The following is a 20,264-nucleotide window of genomic DNA, read 5'->3' on the forward strand; positions in this document are numbered from 1 at the left end:
GTGCACCAAGACTTAAAACGCTGTGTGACCCGAAGATGAGGCGTCTGTTCTCCACACTCAGAACGACCTGAATTGACTCAAGTGTAGCTTTGTCCTGAGTGGACGCAGCTGGGACGACGTGCTGTCTCCTCACAGCTCACAGCATTCACGTCACACAGGGCTGCACGGGTGGAGGGTGTGGGGCCGGGGGATCCCCAGCCTTGGGACAGTTGTCGTGGTCCCCTTGAACTAAAATACAATCCTGCTTTTCCCCACATCAGTGCTAGGATGAACTAAGTTATTTACTCAGAATTCAGTTCAGTTCAGTCACTCAATCGTGTCTGACTCTTTGCGACACCATGAATCGCAGCACGCCAGGCCTCCCTGTCCATCACCAACTCCCAGAGTTTACTCAAACTCATGCCCATCGAGTTGGTGATGCCATCCAGCCATCTCATCCTCTGTCGTCCCCTTCTCCTCCTGCCCCCAGTTCTTCCCAGCATTAGGGTCTTTCCCAGTGAGTCAACTCTTCGCATGAGGTGGCCAAAGTATTGGAGTTTCAGCTTCAGCATCAGTCCTTCCAATGAACACCCAGGACTGATCTCCTTTAGCATGGCCTGGTTGGATCTCCTTGCAGTCCAAGGGACTCTCAGGTTTTAAAAAGGCAGAGGAACCAGAGATCAAATTGCCAATATCCGCTGGATCATCGAAAAAGCAAGAGAGTTCCAAAAAAACATCTATTTCTGCTTTATTGACTATGCCAAAGCCTTTGACTGTGTGGATCACAACAAACTGGAAAATTCTGAAAGAGATGGGAATACCAGACCACCTGACCTGCCTCTTGAGAAACCTGTATGCAGGTCAGGAAGCAACAGTTAGAACTAGACATGGAACAACAGATTGGTTCCAAATAGGAAAAGGAGTATGTCAAGGCTGTATATTGTCACCCTGCTTATTTACTCAGAATTAACAAGAGTAAATCCTCAAACTGACTCAGTTGAGATGCAGTGACTACTCTGTTCAGGTGGTCGGCTCCTGAGCACTGTGGCCCTGGTCACCCAGGGGTGGGCCCGAGGGGGACAGAGCAGGTGCGAGGAGGGCGAGCAGCTCCTGATGCCCCAGGCAGCTCTGAAGGATGGGGCTGTGAGCAACGCCCTTCAGGAAGGCCGACCTGAGGCCAGGGTTCTGGGCCCCTCCCCCACACTGTGCCCCCTCCTCACTCCTGGGTGGGGGCTGTGCCACCAGCACTGAGGGACCTTAACTTGCACAGTTGCTGATGCCGCTGGAGCTGTTGACTGTAGCCTAAGTTTGGCTTTGAGTTTCCAATGCTACATCAAAAGACAGTCACTAGTTAAAGTGTCTGCCCACCCTTTGTCGACACAACATCCCAGATTCCTTGTATGAACCCCCCCGTGGGGTCTATCACGGGGCTCCTTCCCCCCTCGGGGCCTCCTTTACAAAATGACACACTGTCTAAGGGCCCAGCTCAGGGGGGTGCAGAGTGGCCCTGAGACAGGAGACCCCTCTGTGCCCAACCTTCCAGAAGCATCACTTGTGGCAGCAGCTGTGGAGCCTGCAACATAGCCAGACATGGGCTCGCTGACCACAAAATCAAGGTCTGGACCTGGAGGCTGATGGGATCCCAGTCCAGAGAGTTAGGGACCACCTGGGAAGTCTGTTCTGATCCCATGTGAAGGGGGAGAGGCTCATGCAGTGCCCAGCATCCTGCTACAGCATCTCCGGCACTTCCATGTGCCTGCCGCTCGGCTCCCAGCAGCTCACGCCCGTCAGGCAACTCCCAATTGCAGATGCCGCTGGGGGCTGGAGTCCTGTCCTCTGTCACAGGCCAGCACACTGCCCCACCCTGGCCCCTCCACCCTCCCTTGGTGTTCAGCCTGGTCCCCAAGGGCTGCCACTCACCCAGCTAGGTCAACAAACCAAGCTCTGAAAACAGACTGTCAGGGAGGCTGAGGCCAGGACAGTGAAACAGCTCTAGCAAGAGTCTCTCCTTGCTGATCCCCAAGAACTGCCCCCGGGCAATGGGGAGCATGGGCAGAACCGGACAGTGTCTGTAGCTGATCTGTTTCCGTTCCTCAGCACAAACACAGATCAACGGGATGGATCCCACAGCCCAGAAACAGTCAACTAATGCCTGACAAGGGAACCAGTGGCAATGACGGCTCTAGTGAATGGTGCTGGGAAAACTGGACATTGACTTGCAAAACAACTAGACTGCTGTCTTACACCACTAACAAGACTAAAGATGGATCATAAAACTGAGATCATAAAACTCCCAACAGCGGGAAAAGTTCCATGACACTGGAACCTAAAGCACACACAACAGAAGGTAAAAGAAACAAGTGAGACCACATCAAACCAAAAGCTTCTGCACAGCAAAGGAAACCACCCACAAAATGATAAGGCCGCCTACTTAATGTGGCCTACTTAATGTGGGGACACCTGCAAGCATACATCTGATATGGGGCTAAGACAAGAATTCAGAGATCAGATCTTCTGGGGGAGGAGCCAAGATGGCGGAGGAGTAGGACGGGGAGCCCACTTTCTCGCCTACAAATTCATCAAAAGAATAACTGAACGCAGAGCAAACTTCGCAAAACAACTTCGGATCGCTAGCTGAGGTCATCAGGCGCCCAGAAAAGCAGCCCATTGTCTTCGAAAGGAGGTAGGACAAAATATAAAAGATAAAAAGTGAGACAAAAGAGCTAAGGACAGAGATCCGTCCCGGGAAGGGAGTCTTAATAGAGGACGTTTCCAGAGACCGGGAAACCCTCGCACTGGCGGGCCTGGGGGAAGTGTTTGAATCTCGGAGGGCAACCTGACTGGGAGGGAAACAATAAATAAAACCCACAGAATACGAGCCTAAAAGCAACTCCCAGCAGAAAAGTACTCCAGACACCCGCATCCGCCACCAGCAAGTGGGGGCGGAACGGAGAGGAGCGGGCGGCATTGCTTGGGGTAGGGTCCAGGCCTGAGTGCCCTGAGGACAATCGGAGGGAGCTTTTGTGAGTTGCCAACTTGAACTGTGGGAGAGCAAAAGAGAGAGAAAATTAACCGGCCCGAACACACTGCCAGCCGTTCGCAGAACAAAGGGACCGAGAGAGTCCAGAGAAGAGCTCGCAGGCTGCGGACGGGCCCAGCCCCGCCCCACCGGAGGCAGGAGGCAGGGGGGAGGGGAAGGGGGCAGGCTTGGCCCCAAGGACCGCATCCCCTGCCGCACTGCAAACAGGCCTCCAGTTTCTAATCAAAGACCTCCTGAGATTCTGGATGGTCAACATCCGCCGGGAGGGTCGCGGCGAGGCACAGGGCACAGGCGCCCGACAGGCGCGGGCGGGGACTGGGGCTGGGGACGCAGAGGGCAGAAGGCGCATGCACCCAACTGGCGCCAGCGGAGACTGGGACCGCGGAAGGGAGTGGGCGCGCCACACCCGGGGAGAGTGCGCCCATCAAGCCCCTGGCTGCCTGGACCGCTCTGACGGGGAAGGCACAAAGAGCAGGCGCAGCTTTTTGTTCCGCGCTTCTGTGGAACACCCGAGGGCTAGAACCGCGCATAGCGCGAGGCGCGCTCCATATAGAGCAGCCAGGAGCCTCAGCAGCGCAGACGGAGAAAGCAGCGCCAGCCCCTCCCCGCAGCGCGACGGAACTAGCTACCTGAATAAGAGTCCACCTCCACCCGCCTGTGTCAGGGCGGAAATGAGGCTCTGAAGAGACCGGCAGACAGAAGCCAAATAAACAAAGGGAACCCCTTCAGAAGGGACTGGTGCAACAGATTAAAATCCCTGTAGAAAACACCGACTACACCGGAACAGGCCTGTAGATATCGAGAAGTGTAAGCTGGAACGAGGAGCTATCTGAAACAGCCGAACCCACACTGACCACAACAGCTCCAGAGAAATTCCTAGATATATTTTTACTTTTTTTTTTAAGTAAGAAAAAAAAATTTTTTTTCTTTTTTTATTTTTTCTCTTTTATTTTCCTTTAAAATTCCCTATTACTCCCCCATTACTCCTTAACTTTCATTTTCATAGATTTTTACGATTTTTTTAATTAGGGAAAAAATTTTTTTCTTTCTTTTTTCTTCTTTTTTTCTATTTTTCTTTTTCTCTTATTTCTTTTAAAGGGGAAGGTTCATAGCATTACAGGCTTACCTCAAGAAACAAGAAAAAAGCAAAAAGCCAAATAAATAACCTAACTCTACACCTAAAGCAATTAGAGAAGGAAGAAATGAAGAACCCCAGGGTTAGCAGAAGGAAAGAAATCTTAAAAATTAGGGCAGAAATAAATGCAAAAGAAACTAAAGAGACCATAGCAAAAATCAACAAAGCTAAAAGCTGGTTTTTTGAAAAAATAAACAAAATTGACAAACCATTAGCAAGACTCATTAAGAAACAAAGAGAGAAGAACCAAATTAACAAAATTAGAAATGAAAATGGAGAGATCACAACAGACAACACTGAAATACAAAGGATCATAAGAGACTACTACCAGCAGCTCTATGCCAATAAAATGGACAACTTGGATGAAATGGACAAATTCTTAGAAAAGTATAACTTTCCAAAACTGAACCAGGAAGAAATAGAAGATCTTAACAGACCCATCACAAGCAAGGAAATCGAAACTGTAATCAAAAATCTCCCAGCAAACAAAAGCCCAGGACCAGATGGCTTCACAGCTGAATTCTACCAAAAATTTAGAGAAGAGCTAACACCTATCTTACTCAAACTCTTCCAGAAAATTGCAGATGAAGGTAAGCTTCCAAACTCATTCTATGAGGCCACCATCACCCTAATTCCAAAACCAGACAAAGATGCCACAAAAAAAGAAAACTACAGGCCAATATCACTGATGAACATAGATGCAAAAATCCTTAACAAAATTCTAGCAAACAGAATCCAACAACATATTAAAAAAATCATACACCATGACCAATTGGGCTTTATCCCAGGAATGCAAGGATTCTTTAATATCCGCAAATCAATCAATGTAATACACCACATTAACAAATTGAAAGATAAAAACCATATGATTATCTCAATAGATGCAGAGAAAGCCTTTGACAAAATTCAACACTCATTTATGATTAAAACTCTCCAGAAAGCAGGAATAGAAGGAACATACCTCAACATAATAAAAGCTATATATGACAAACCCACAGCAAGCATCACCCTCAATGGTGAAAAATTGAAAGCATTTCCCCTGAAATCAGGAACAAGACAAGGGTGCCCACTCTCACCACTACTATTCCACATAGTGTTGGAAGTTTTGGCCACAGCAATCAGAGCAGAAAAAGAAGTAAAGGAATCCAGATAGGAAAAGAAGAAGTGAAACTCTCACTGTTTGCAGATGACATGATCCTCTACATAGAAAACCCTAAAGACTCTACCAGAAAATTACTAGAGCTAATCAATGAATATAGTAAAGTTGCAGGATATAAAATTAACACACAGAAATCCCTTTCATTCCTATATACTAACAATGAAAAAACAGAAAGAGAAATTAAGGAAACAATACCATTCACCACTGCAACAAAAAGAATAAAATACTTAGGAGTATATCTACCTAAAGAAACAAAAGACCTATACATAGAAAACTATAAAACACTGATGAAAGAAATCAAAGAGGACACAAACAGATGGAGAAACATACTGTGTTCATGAATTGGAAGAATCAATATTGTAAAAATGGCTATTCTACCCAAAGCAATCTATAGATTCAGTGCAATCCCTATCAAGCTACCAACGGTATTTTTCACAGAACTAGAACAAATAATTTCACAATTTGTATGGAAATACAAAAAACCTCGAATAGCAAAAGTAATCTTGAGAAAGAAGAATGGAACTGGAGGAATCAACCTGCCTGACTTCAGACTCTACTACAAAGCCACAGTCATCAAGACAGTATGGTACTGGCACAAAGACAGAAATATAGATCAATGGAACAGAATAGAAAGCCCAGAGATAAATCCACGAACCTATGGACACCTTATCTTTGACAAAGGAGGCAAGGATATACAATGGAAAAAAGACAACCTCTTTAACAAGTGGTGCTGGGAAAACTGGTCAACCACTTGTAAAAGAATGAAACTAGAACACTTTCTAACACCATACACAAAAATAAACTCAAAATGGATTAAAGATCTAAATGTAAGACCAGAAACTATAAAACTCCTAGAGGAGAACATAGGCAAAACACTCTCCGACATAAATCACAGCAAGATCCTCTATGACCCACCTCCCAGAATATTGGAAATAAAAGCAAAAATAAACAAATGGGACCTAATGAAACTTAAAAGCTTTTGCACTACAAAGGAAACTATAAGTAAGGTGAAAAGACAGCCCTCAGATTGGGAGAAAATAATAGCAAATGAAGAAACAGACAAAGGATTAATCTCAAAAATATACAAGCAACTCCTGCAGCTCAATTCCAGAAAAATAAATGACCCAATCAAAAAATGGGCCAAAGAACTAAACAGACATTTCTCCAAAGAAGACATACAGATGGCTAACAAACACATGAAAAGATGCTCAACATCACTCATTATTAGAGAAATGCAAATCAAAACCACAATGAGGTACCATTACACGGCCAGTCAGGATGGCTGCTATCCAAAAGTCTACAAGCAATAAATGCTGGAGAGGGTGTGGAGAAAAGGGAACCCTCTTACACTGTTGGTGGGAATGCAAACTAGTACAGCCACTATGGAAAACAGTGTGGAGATTTCTTAAAAAACTGGAAATAGAACTGCCATATGACCCAGCAATCCCACTTCTGGGCATACACACTGAGGAAACCAGATCTGAAAGAGACACGTGCACCCCAATGTTCATGCAGCACTGTTTATAATAGCCAGGACATGGAAGCAACCTAGATGCCCATCAGCAGATGAATGGATAAGGAAGCTGTGGTACATATACACCATGGAATATTACTCAGCCGTTAAAAAGAATTCATTTGAATCAGTTCTAATGAGATGGATGAAACTGGAGCCCATTATACAGAGTGAAGTAAGCCAGAAAGATAAAGAACATTACAGCATACTAACACATATATATGGAATTTAGAAAGATGGTAATGATAACCCTATATGCAAACAGAAAAAGAGACACAGAAGTACAGAACAGACTTTTGAGCCCTGTGGGAGAAGGTGAGGGTGGGATGTTTCGAAAGAACAGCATGTATATTATCTATGGTGAAACAGATCACCAGCCCAGGTGGGATGCATGAGACAAGTGCTCAGGCCTGGTGCACTGGGAAGACCCAGAGGAATCGGGTGAAGAGGGAGGTGGGAGGGGGGATCGGGATGGGGAATACGTGTAACTCTATGGCTGATTCATATCAATGTATGACAAAACCCACTGAAATGTGAAGTGATTAGCCTCCAACTAAAAAAAAAAAAAAAAAAGAATTCACAGACAGCAACGGGCAAAGAACACATGAGAAAATGCTTAGTCATCAGGGAAACCACCAAGATCACCTTACATCTGTCCCACTGGCCATAAATCAGGTGGAACATGGAGAGGGAACCCTTGGGCACTGCTGGTGGAGATGCACCTGTGTCCACAGCAGCACTGTGTACAGTAGCCCAGTGTCCACGGACGGATGAATGAAGATACAATAAAAGTCACGCAGAAACACATACTGTATGATTTCCCCAATATGTAGAATCTATTAAAAAATGCAAACACAGAAAAACAAGATGGGCTGTGTGGTTCACAGAGGCAGGAGATGGAGACTGAGTGAACGGGGTGAGGCCCCAGCGGGCAGTTACAGGGTCAGTACGTCCTGGCAGTGTGGTGCTAAGTGTGGCAACTGTAGTTAGCACTGTTTTGTGTGAGAACGTTGCTAAGACAGTGGATCCCAGATGTTCTTACCATTTTTGTAACTCTGTGAGCAATGGCCATTACCCAGTGGTGATCATGCTGCAGTATGTGGTTGTCAGGTCATCACGCTGAACACCTTGGACAAACACAGTGGCCAAGTGTCACTCACCCTCGATAAAACCTGAGAGAATGGTTTTGTCTGCTGGTTGACAACGGAACATATCCTTTCTATATGGCCAGTCTTGAACTTCCAAATGCACATTTACATGTGCAGACATGTGAACTGAGGCATGGTTGCCACTCATTCCCACAACCTTCCAGAAAAAGAGCATGATGCACCTGCCTTGTGGGAACTGCTGCTGGAAGAAGTCATTGGCTGCCAACTTGATGTCCTTCTCCATGGTGAACAAGGTCAGGTCACCGCGGCCCCTGGAAGGGAATGGTGAGGGCAGGGGGTGTCTGCAGCCGCGGGGACCAGCTCCAGCCTGTGAACTTCTGGAAGACTAGGGTCCCGGTGAGTCAGGGAGCTCTTCTGTTTTACTGAAGCCCTCTTTCTTTTCATTGATCCATGTGGCCTGTGCCTGAACTCCTTACGGGCTCCCTGGTGCAGGTCCTACAAGTTACTGCTGTCTTGCACGTATGGACCCTTGTGATGACACGTGACCAGTTCTCCAAACTAAGCTCGATTGTGAGATCCCAAGCAGTGGCTATGTGGGTCCCACGGCTTTGCCTTCACACTCAGAGCACGGCCACCTCAGCCCCTCAGTCCAGCCTTGTGTCCGTTTCTCATGGCATAATGATCTTGGTGTGCATCCCTAGCTGGAGACACTAAGGGGAAAGTGTTCACACCCTCTGGGTCCTCAGGTCACCTTGTTCCCACACCCAGCATCTCCTGTCCACCCCTCCGCTCTTGAATCTTTTTGTCCCGAGTCAGGTCACTGTCGGCTTCCCCAGGGTTTACTCCCAGCACCCGGGGGTCAGTCTGTCTCTTCCTCCAGGCTTCCTGTCCAGACCTGGACAGCAGTGCCTGGCACTCGGCCCACCTTTTCTGAAAGGGTCGATGTCACCCTTTCAGAAAACCACCGATTGCTGTTTTCTCCCACAAAACAAAGACCTTCGAGACGTCCACGACATGCCGGCCGCCCGGTAACGGAGACAGACTCTCAGACACCAGGACGTCCTCCCAGCACCATTTCTTCTGACATTTTGATTCCAGGGCCCACAAGTTCCCAGAAGAGGGCGGACTGAGCACATGGGCAGCTGTAGTGGCAGCACCAGGGTCTCCCTGACAATATCCAACCAGGAGGTGAGAGAAACATCTTCCCAGACCCATGGGAGAACGTCCCCAGTGCCCTGAACGCCATGTGATTGTTGGCACTGCAGCTTCTCAGGCTACAAAACCTAAGTCACAGTCTGTCCGTTTCCACAAACAAGACTCTGGCTTGTTTACCAAAGTCCTTCCTGTTACTCCTCGAATGCCTGCCTCCGCCGAAGAGTGACGTTCCACTGGGTTCCAAGGAGCCTGTCTCCGAAACTCCCAGACACGGGACCCACACGAGGTAAAGTGTAGCCACAAGCAGATCACTGCAAGCTCTAACCATGCTTCTCTTCTGCTCACTGGACACCCTACTCGTTGGAAGTGCGTGTTCTTACTATTGACAGTGGCTCTCATTCACCAAACACATAGCAAGGGGAACAGGATTAGAGGTAGGTAATGGTTTAAGCAAACAGCATGGGATCAGAGGCAGGTTATGATTTAGGCAAACAGGTCACACTCAGTTCTGACCTTAAGTCTGAAATGAAATCGTTGGAAGTATTTTTTGAAAGCTTTTTTTTACATGTGGCTGTGGTGGTAGGGACCGGTCAGAGAGCCCAGAGGCCACCCTGAGGCAGCTGAACCCCCAAGCACGGAGCTGGCTCCCTCACAGAAGATCCCGGCCTCCCCAAGCGGCTGGGAGACGACTCAGCTGCGGAGGACAGGGGTGGCTGTGGGGGCTGCTGGGGTCAGGGAGGGAAGCTGAGGAGGGGGACGCTGGAACACCTGCAGGGCCAGGGCTAAGCAGTGGCCACTCCTGCCCGTGCTTCTCTCCCCCTTGGATTCCGCCCTGGCCGTGTGGCCAGCCTTCCTCCTCACCCCCTGTGCCCCTGTGCACCCTGGGCTGAGTGTCTCAGCAAAGCACATCAGTGGAGGCATGGCAGGGCTCAGGGGTGACCTGTGTGTCCCCAATGACTTGGCCAAGACGCAGCTGCAGAACCAGTGTGGACAGGAAACCGACAAAGAAATGCATGTGGGGGCAGGCATGTGTATCGGGGTGTGGGGGCCCCGAAGACTGGGGCGGGGCTGGGCGGCGGCTTGCTCACCCTGGACTCGCTAGTCCACTTGCCCAGTGGCCATGAGGACTGGGGGAGTGGCACAGGCTTGAGGGTTGGGGGAGGAATTCAAGCCAGAACAAGACTCAGAGGAGCCAGAATGGAACCAATCAGGAATGGAGCAGAGACTGGCTCCCGGGGAGTAGCCCCAGCACACATACATGTGCACACACACACGCTTCTCTCCAGTCAAGGTTACCATGCACACACAAAGATGCGTGCACACGCCCGCTTCTCCCCTGACCCACCACAGATGGGCGGCTCGGTGCCGAGTTCTGCTAATATGTTGCTGGCGTCCAGCCTCTCGCCCGGCTCGCCTGCCTTTACTGTGAAGTCTGCAGGGGAAGTTGCATCCTCCCTTCTGTCCTGTGAGTGACCACGTGAGTGCCAGGTACATGGAAGGGACTTTGTTTCATAAACGCTGAGAAGTGACAGCTTAGTTCCTGGGGCTGGGATGCAACGTGCTTTCCTCCTGCCGACTCAAGCCTTGGACATGCTCCAAGGGGCCAACTGCAGGGCTCTCAAAAATAACCGTCATGCTGCCTCCCTCTGTCTGGAAGAAGCTTCAGACCCAAGCTCTGAGGAGTGGGCAGTGTTTTTTCCAAACTCAAAGACTTGTTGAAGGCAGCTGCGTGGCACCGGCATCAGGAATGCCAAGGGACAGGTTCAGACCACCACAGCTGCCTTCCTGGCTGTTCTCTCTCAGCCCAACTCTCACTGAAGACTTCTGCTAAAGTCACCCAAGGAAACAAACTGAGCCTGGGTTGCAGAAGGGGAACAAAACTGGCACAACCTAAGACCCAGCACAGCCCAAAATACATAATTATTTAAATAAGAATAAACCCAAAGGAAAAGCCACACTGCCAGGAGAAAGACTTTGGGGGTCCAGTGCTTGGGGGAGGGGATAGCTTGGGCCTGCAGCCCAGAGGCATTCCTCCCAGAGGCCTCTCCAGAAGGGTTCAGGGTGAAGGTCGCCTCCGAGGGCCTAGCCCTGAGTCAATCTGGCCCTAGAGGTGCTCCCCACTTATAAAACTCAGCCACCTTTCCTCCCAGTGACAGACAGAGGGTTAGAGATGAAAGCCATTACTGTTCAACACAAGGAAACCTTTGCATGTTTCCAGACATCAAATGGCAAGCTCCATCAGAACTGAGACCAACCCACTCTTCACTCACTACTGGCTTCCTGTCTCTTCCCTGGTTCCTCCCCACCAGCTCCTGTTTCTTGTGTCAGTCTGAAGCAAGCAAGGGTGTTGGGGATGGTACACCCAGGGCTTAACAAATGTAAAGGTTAAACAATAACTCTGAAAACGGGGTGGATTAACTAACATGTTCCACGGAACCAGACTACAGAGCTGACCAGTGGAAGACACTCTGTTTTGGTCTCAAGGAAACAGACCTGGGAAACATACCCTGAGGGATTCAGCTAAGCTCTGGCTAAAACTGTGGGAACATTCTGACCTTTGGTGACAGATTCATGTCTCAGTGAGAGGGGTTGCAGCTGGGAATCCAAAAGTCAGAACGAAACTGTACCTGTGTTCAGGGTGTGGTGCTAGTCCACACGGGCTCACTCATCAGGACAGCAAAGGGGCCAGGGTCCCAGCCGCCTGCTCCCTCCTACCCCAACCCCCGGCCAAGGAGACTCAGAATCAAGTGAGACAAACACTCCGGCTGGCTTCATGTCAAATTCAAGGTTTACTCATGATGTCCACTTTAAAGTTACTTTTTTTTAAAATGCAACTACTCCACTCAAAAACATGACTGATACAGAACTTTACAGCAAAGTGTGGGGACTGACGACACTGTAGACATGGCAGGACTGCAGTCTCACGCCTGCATTAGCCAACACAGTGATAACATCCCAATGGGGACAACGTGGCAACACACACTGGCGGGTCACAAAGGTCACGGCCCAGGAAGCAAGAGATCACTCATGAGGCTGATGGTTCAAGGGTAAAGCAGGCCAGGAATCTTGAGTGTCTTAACGTCTATAGCCACCTGATGAGAAGGTGGCCAATTTCTCCTCCCGCACACCCAACAACAAGAACCCTCCCGGAGCACGCTGCCGTTCACAGGGCTTCGGCCTGGCCGGAGCTGCCCACTGCCCTCCCGGCCCCAGTGGCATGTTACCTATGGGCCCCCGCGCAGGAGTCGGCGAGGTGCAGTTCATGCCCAGGCCTGGGCAGTGGGTGAGGGTGGCCCTGGGCCCCACACGCCTGGCTAGGTAATGTGTATAATCCCCACACTGCTGAGGCCTGCCAGCCAGGGGTTCTCCACGGACCACATCTGATCACCCGCGCAGGGCCTACCACACCCGCTCCCCACAATCCACATGGGGCCCTCGGTGACTGAGTGGGTCGCCTCTCTGGACGGCGGCACTGGGCCTCAATCAAACCTCTGTCCTGGTGGGACTTTGCCTCGACGAAAAAAGACAACAGTGACACGGGACACACACAACTCACACATCACCCTGCTCTTTTAAGAATGTACTTTATACAAAATAACCAATTCATACGGAAATAAATCTACAGACCTCCAAGGATCAAAAAGATTTTTAAAAAGTTGTTTTAAAAAATTATCCAACACACAGTATAGAACTAAGTACTGAGGTAAGTGTGGCTCTCAGTGAAACAGGGGATCAGCAGACCAGACAAAATATACACAATATAAAAATAAATAGCATTCCCCTTCCCAGTACTGGCCAGGATCACGCATAGGAATCTGCAGCAGGAGAGCGGACGTGGGCCCAGCTGGGAACAGAGTTCAGCACCTCACTCCCGGGCCCACCACCCTTTCCAAACACAGAGGACACTCAGCTGGTTAACAGGCTTTTCCACATCAGCCACCAGGGCACGGCGAGGGAGAGGCCAGCGGCTGAGGCCACTGACCATCTGCTCGGCCAGGGCCCATGAAGCACAGGAGGATGGAGCAGCTGGAGGTCAGGCTCGCGCCCGCCTCACACGAGGACACAGCAGGGAAGGCCCAGCGCCCCAGGGAGAGTCCAGACCCAGAACAGGAACCAAGTCTCAGTTGAGGGCTCAGCCCCTGGCAGGGGAACCCACAGCCGCGGTGGAGGCTGAACAGCCTGACTCCCACGCACCCTGCTCTCTGTGGAGGGCACCCTGGCCCTTCCCTGGGCTCTGACTCGCTGGCTGCAGCTGCTATCCGAGTGTCCCTGCCTCGGGGCTTCTGGCTGAGGGATCCTGGGACCTGAGAGCCCTGTGTGTGGCTGAGACGGAAACTTTTAAAAAGCGAGAAAACCCTGAGCCCACGCGGCCCACTCCTGGAACTGGCAGGAACCGGCACAAGGATGCTCCTGGGGTCTGGGAGCCAGGCTGGCCGTGGGCTGAGGGCTCTCAGTCCACACCAAAGGTAGCCTTCTGAGAGTCCCGCGGCCCCGCCCAGGGAGGACGCCCTGCTGACCACAGGCACGAGGGCCCCCCAGTAAGGCAGATGGACACAGCAGCACTAGTCTCACTTTAAAGGAGGGACAAGAAAAGTGTTCTGAACAGGAATCCACGCATCTGTCGTCACTCGGTCTCCACCTGTCTTCAGTCTAATAAATTTTAGCCAAGAGTTCTTAAAAGAGGGGAAAAAACTCAAGGCCAGAAACATTCCATAAGGCTCTTGTTTCCTCTCTGGATCTTTTCTGTCTCCTGGGTCTGGGGAACAGTTTCTAACATAACGACTCTAAGGTGAGCAGCGGACAGGAGTCCTCCAGGTCCCTGACAGATGACAGCGGTCCCAGGGAAAGGCCCCCTCCAGGACCTCCTCCCAGGCTAGTTCTGGCCGGGAAGAGTGCACAGGCCCTGGGGGGGGGGGGGGGGGCGCGGGGTGCGCGCCTGAATGGGGGTGGCCCTGTGGGGTAACGCAGCACAAAGCCACACTCCCAACAGGGCTCCCCAGTGCCTGGCCCCTCCGCTCACCCCGAAGGGAAGCTCTGGGGCAGCCGGAGATGGGGTCGGGGCTGGGGGCTGAGCCACTAGAGGACTGTGCATGGTGGGCGGACGGAATGGGCAGGATTGCCGTAGTCCTCCTGGCCCTGCCCCAGCCTGGTTCTGCTCAAGGCAAGGGTACCCGGAGGCCTTGCACCCAAGCCAGCTTTCACGCTGGCCGGAGCAGGCTCTGGGCTGGGAACAGAGGCAGGGGCCACGGTCTCCCCTCCCAGCTGGTGCACAGGCACACATGGAGCCCGAATGTGCCAGGCATGTTCCCTCACTGCTCTAGAGCAAAGCTGGATTTGTCCATGACCCTTGCCCATCCTTCCCAAATGGTGATGCTGACGTCCACACCCGGAACCACATCACGCCCAAGACAGGGCTCCAACAAGAACCAGAATTCAATGGGAACACAGCCCCCAAACTTGCCCCACTTAAAAGCACGCCAAATTTAAAGTTTAAATAAGTCTTTAAAAAAAAAAATCGTGTTTCTGCACATGTCTAGAAGGCGCCTGCATTCCCAGCGCTCCCCCTGCCCAAGCTCAGCATCTGGGCGTCTGGAGCTGGCATCTGGTCTCCACGGGGACTCTACTACTGGAAGCACGGGTTTGCTCCAGCTTCAGCAAGGATGCTGGGGCTGGATGGAAGGTTCTCTTGGCCCCTCACACAGCTGAATTTATAAGAACAAGCGCAGATCAATCAACCAATGTTTCCTGCAAGCTTTTCTACTATCTCAAAGGCATGCTTAAAAATACGCTATTTTTACAAAGACCTGTGACTTCAGGGTATCTCCCATCAGCTGTTTCCTCCTTTGCTTTTGTGGGATATTCAAAAGCTTAGAACAGGAGTCCTAACTTTGGTGGCATCTCAGCTAAACTCAAAGAATGCTTAACAGGGAGAATCCAGTGTCGCTTGCTTCTAGAACCATAATAAAGTAACTGAATACTGTAAAACTGTTTCCTATCACAGACAAGTGACTTCAAGAACTTGTTCTTGACAGCTATTTTAAATCACCATGACTTATTTTACTATATTCACATAAAATGGATAAAAACTATATATACTGAAATATTCCTAAATTCAAGCTGTAAATCTATACGATACATTTTTCCTATTAAAAACTGTGCAGCTTCTTTATTGACACTAAACATATACAAACCTGAGTAGTCGCTGCCACAAACTGTGATTTGTGCAGGAAGCTTGTGACGCCTTCCAGACCACAGTCCCGGCAGGTCTGCGGCAGGACGCGTCACCGCACCTTCCAACGAGCAGATGCTCCTGATACTGGTTTACACCTATCTGGCAGGCAGCTGGCCAGCCAGGAGGGGCACTGCTATCTCGGACCATGACCTGGGTGCCAGGCGAGGCGGCTGCCCGAGGGGAAGAGCCGTCAGAGGAACAGCAGCGCCAGGTGTGCCCATCCTGCATTCCCCCAAGAGTGAGTGGGAAAGGGCTGTAAACACAGGGGGTCAGCAGGGCTGCGGGCCCACCGGCCAGACTCTATCCCCATCACCCACCCCCCCGCTGTATGTACAATACATTCACAACCGACAGAAATCATCATAAAGGCAACATGAAAACTCTGTAAACTGGACCCGGCTCCAAACACACCCACACGAGCAGTCCTGTCCCCAGACGGCTACCTGAGTGCAGCTGCCATGACAGCCCACCAGCACCGCCCCCAGGTCAGGATGTCTTCCCTGAACAAGTGTCCCAGGGCCTGGAGAGACCACCAGAGTCCAGCCTGTCTGGTCCCCACTTTCGCCCAGGACTTTGTGAGCGCGTGAGTCGTGAGGAGGGGCATCCAGGCTTCAGGCCACACACAACGTGATGCTGGTGACAGGAGAGGCGGGTGGGGCCGGGCCCCATTCTGCACTTGCAGCTCGTTTCCCTGGGGCATGTCTCCTCCTGGGACTAGCTCTGAGAGAAGCAAAATACAGTTTCAGCAAAACTGACACGTGTTAACTGTTAAAAACAACAAAGCCACGGAGCCGCACACACTCCTCCCATCTAGGAAAACGGCGCAATTTTGCTTCACTGGGCAGTCCTGCCAGGTGTGGTTTCTGAGTCCTGGACCCTGACTCAGCCCAGTGGCCAAGGACTGCTGCCTCCAGGGAGACCAGGGATGGGGGTGGGGGTGGGGGAATCAGACTCTTCCAGATGATGTAGACAAGGAGTCACACCACAGAAGCCAGTCTGGGGAAGGAAATCTAACCCAACTCAGAGCTGGTGCCTGGGATAGGAAAAGGGGCTGGCGGGGCTGTAAAGAGCTACTCCCGAGGCCCTCTGGCTGCACGGCCCACAAGACACAACCCCTTTCCAGGCACCGCCCCTGCAGCCACAGCTGCCCGGAACCACACGGACCTCACTGTCCACCATTCTGACCTGATCGAGTGGAAGTGTTGGGGGCTTCTGGGGGGGCAGCTCCTCCTGCGATGCCGCTGGTGCCGGTGTCTTTGGGAACGAGGGGCGGGACTGGACCAAGGGCCCCTGCAGTCTAGAGACATGAGGAAGGAAGAGTCAGGAACGCATGTAATGTCCTCAGTACAAAGGAAAAGGCATACAGCCCCACCTGGACCATTTGGGTGAGTGACCCCTGACCCGGGGGCTGCCACGTGAGGCAGGAAAGACATGCCTGATGCCACCTGCACAGTGCTCCTGACAAAGGTGTTCACTCTGACTCTGAATTGTGACTAAACAATGAGAAGAAGCCAGAGCCTGGGGCGCTCTGTCTTTGAAAAACAAAGAATGCAAAGCCAATGTTGTGAAGTACTGAGCAGGCACAGCACCCAAATGTAGAGCCATGAACTGTGACTGGATCCTGAATGGGTAAAACTCAGAGCAAAACAGCGAGAGAAACAGCTACAAGAACACTTCGGGGACAACTGGAGACATCAGACAGTGCGTCCATCAGAGCACTAACACCAACTTCCCTGGCCAGGGTAGGGTCTGGGCTGTGCTAGAAAGATGCCCTAGGCTAGGAGACACACCAAAGTCTCAGAAGAGAAGGCAAAGAACAGACAAGACATAACAGACGTTCAGAGAGGGGTGAGCACACGCAGAGGGAAGGCCCTCAAGCCGGGCACTGGGGCTGGGAGGACCCGGGCAGCACGCAGGTTCTCACTGGGGCTGGGGGGACCAGGGAGCACTGGGATTCTCAGGGTGGTCTGTGCTGCTTTATGATGGGGCTTCCCAACCTTGACCTGGAGACTCCCCAGATCTCAGGTTGTCTCGCTGGCCTCAAGACACAGCTACTAGAATTATCAGGGAGTGGTGTGTGGCCAAGTCTGGCTCTGGATACAATGAGTTTTCATTCAGTGTCAATGGAGAAATGAGTGGTGAGCGGTGAGACTAGGATACCATCCGTGACTACCCACCCAGATCTGAGACCCCCTCTCCCTGGCGAAAGTCTGCCCACAGCCCCAGAACTCTGGCGATTAGGTGTCCAAAACCTAACTCAATAGCACTGAAATGCCCATTCACCTTCATGAGGAAAAAAATACCACACACACACACAACCCATACGCTCCTCCTGGGTCCAGACCACCCAAGTCAGTCTTTCATTCCCAAGCCCGCTTCTCTTTGGGAGACTAGCATCTACTCTGCTTCATCCCATAGAAAAAAGGCACGCAGCTGCAGCCTTACCCAGACGGTCTGTACATCTCCTGGAAGGACGCCCTCACCCCATTTCCGGGGCCCATCTGCTCCATCATCACGGCCTGGAAGTGGCCCAGGCCCTCCTCAGGGTAGCGGTAGAGGGGGCACTCGGGGGACAGGCCGTTGGGCTGGGCCGCCACTGGGCGGTGAGGTGGGTGAGTAGCCGAGGGGGAGGCGTAAGCCCTGGGCTGGAAATGCGTGGCCGGCCGCTGCGGGGTATAAGGCGGTCCGGCGTGCAGCATCACTGTGTGTGGGGGGAAGGCAGGCGAACCGAAGGCCATGCCCGGGCCGAGCGGGGCCGGGGGCGCGCCGTAGAGACACTCGCTGGCCGACAGGGAGCCCTGCCGCCTGGCAGCCGCGTTGTGGTTATCTAGGTCCAGGAACTCTTTGGGGCTCTCTGGCTGCTCCACAGACTCATCCTGCTTGCTCTCGGCGCCGGGGTTCTGCCCCTCAGCTGTCTTGGCAGCCACGGCGTCCACCCGCGTGGGCGAAGTTAAGGCAGCGCTCAGAGCCTCCACCGCGTCCACCCGTGTGGGGGGCGTTAAGGCAGCACTTAGCGCCTCGCAGCCCTGCAGCCCGGTCACAGCGCTCTTGTCAGGGAAGAGGGGCCTGGCAGGGGCAGGCTGAGCTGGTGGGGGCCCGCTCGGGCTTACGGGGGCTGCGAGGTGTCTCGGCCAGTCTGAGAAGGTCTGTGGACACGAGTAGTAAGGAGTCCGCGGGTAGTGGTGGTAGGAAGGCTGCGGTGGCGGCTGGTAGGGATACCGCATGCCCTGGTGGGGGCGGTACCGAGGGAAGACTCCAGAATGAGGGTCATGAGACTGAAATGCCCGAGGGGGAAAGGGAGGAGGGTGTGGGGCTGGAGGCTTGCCCCCCATCACAGGACCCACAGCCTGCAGGCCTGGGCCCACATGGTACCGTGTGGCGGAGCTAGGGAACTCCAAGCCAGGCGCGTACAGAGGGGAGCACGCAGGCTCTGCAGGGGGCCCAGCCTCAGGTGGCGCCCTGCCCTTGCCCTCAGACCCACACGGGGAGGCTTCCACCCGCAGTCCGTTTTCAGGCAGTGGCCCCAGGTCTGCCAGGGTGCACGCCTGGGCGGGTGGGCTGGCGAAGCCACTCCCTGAGAGCCAGGCAGACCTGACCGTACTCGCTGGGCACCCGTCCCCAGGTTCCGAGGACTCCGGCCTGAGCTCCGGGCCCTCTGGGCCCCTTCCTTGGGGTGAGCTCCGCCTGGCAAAGTCGGCCTGCAGAGGGGGCGCAGGGTGAGGTAGCTGCTTGAGGAACGCCCCCTCTGAAGCACCAACACTCGCTGGTCTCTCCTCGAGCCTGGGCAAGGGATCCACTGCAAGGAAAGCAGAGACAAAGTCACACCTGGTGAGCTGAAACCCTAGCACACAACAGGAACAGGCAGTCAAGATGACAACAACGTGCCCCCTACCCTGCCCACCGCCTGTGATCTGTGTGCCTGATTCCAAGGAGGCAGAGGGTGCACTGGCTGACTGCAGGCTGGCTGGGAGACACCGCCTTGATAGTGAAGAGGAGCGGCCAGGCCTGAGGACGCTGGGAAGGCTGGGTCCCAACCCAGTCCTGCAGTCAGGACACCCACCCAGGGGAGTACGAACAGGACTAGATGAATATTTGCTAAATGAACGACAACACCCGCTGTGCCTGGGCTTCCTGAAAACAAGACATGGACAGTGTGTAACACTCAAAGGGCATCTTCAAGGGATTACAGAAATTTAATAAACAGTCATTAACCTACTGAACTCAAATGGTTAATTACAGACTCAGAATTCTTTACTGTGCTATTGTTTTTGGCCATAAATGCATCTTATTATTATGATCTCTCAGGAAGGGCAGAGTTGTTGCCCAAGGGTATCAAAATAGGATTCTGGTCAGAGCTTACAGACAAGATCAAGAATTCAGACCTTTAAGATCAACTAGGACTGTTGGCTCCTGAAAAACTAACACTGGCTTTAAAGATCGCAGGTACAAGCTGCACAAGGATGATTAAAACGTGCACTTTTCATTATTCAGTCAACAAAAAACATACACAGAAACATACACAGAAATAAACACAAAATGGCTTAAAGACATGACACCATAAAACTCCTGGAAGAAAATATAGGCAAAACATTCTCTGACATAAACTGTCAGTCTCCCAAGGCAGTAGAAATTAAAGCAAAAATAAAAAAGTGGGACCTAATTAAACTTGCAAGCTTTTGTACAACAAAGGAAGCCATAAACGAAATGGAAAGACTATCTACGGACTGGGAAAACATAGCTGCGAAGGATGAGACCAGCAAGGACTTAATCTCCAAAATATACAAGCAGCTCATACAACTCAACCAAAAAACAAACCCAATCAAAATATGGGCAGAAGATCTAAACACACATTTCTTCAATTAAGACATACAGATAGCCAACAGGCCAAAATAAAAAGATGTTCATCATCACTAAACTAGAGAAATGCACATTTAAACCACAA

At 51.6% G+C, this 20,264-nt stretch overlaps 1 protein-coding gene across 1 annotated transcript in view; it reads right to left on the reverse strand.

Annotated features, from left to right (window-relative positions):
• Window positions 1–11,856: 11,856 nt before the first annotated feature.
• Window positions 11,857–20,264, reverse strand: part of LOC122423776 (cat eye syndrome critical region protein 2) — a 116,083-nt gene continuing 107,675 nt past the window's right edge. Inside the window, exons 16-18 of the mRNA XM_043441140.1 lie at window positions 17,768–19,118; window positions 16,508–16,619; window positions 11,857–16,042 (exon numbers count right to left, since the gene is read on the reverse strand). Of these exons, the coding sequence (XP_043297075.1) occupies window positions 16,037–16,042; window positions 16,508–16,619; window positions 17,768–19,118 (1,469 nt within the window). The 3' untranslated portion in view covers window positions 11,857–16,036. The remainder of the gene's footprint in view (window positions 16,043–16,507; window positions 16,620–17,767; window positions 19,119–20,264) is intronic.

This window comes from Cervus canadensis, chromosome 21 (assembly GCF_019320065.1).
Source record: "Cervus canadensis isolate Bull #8, Minnesota chromosome 21, ASM1932006v1, whole genome shotgun sequence".
In the NCBI taxonomy this organism is placed as follows: domain Eukaryota; kingdom Metazoa; phylum Chordata; class Mammalia; order Artiodactyla; family Cervidae; genus Cervus; species Cervus canadensis.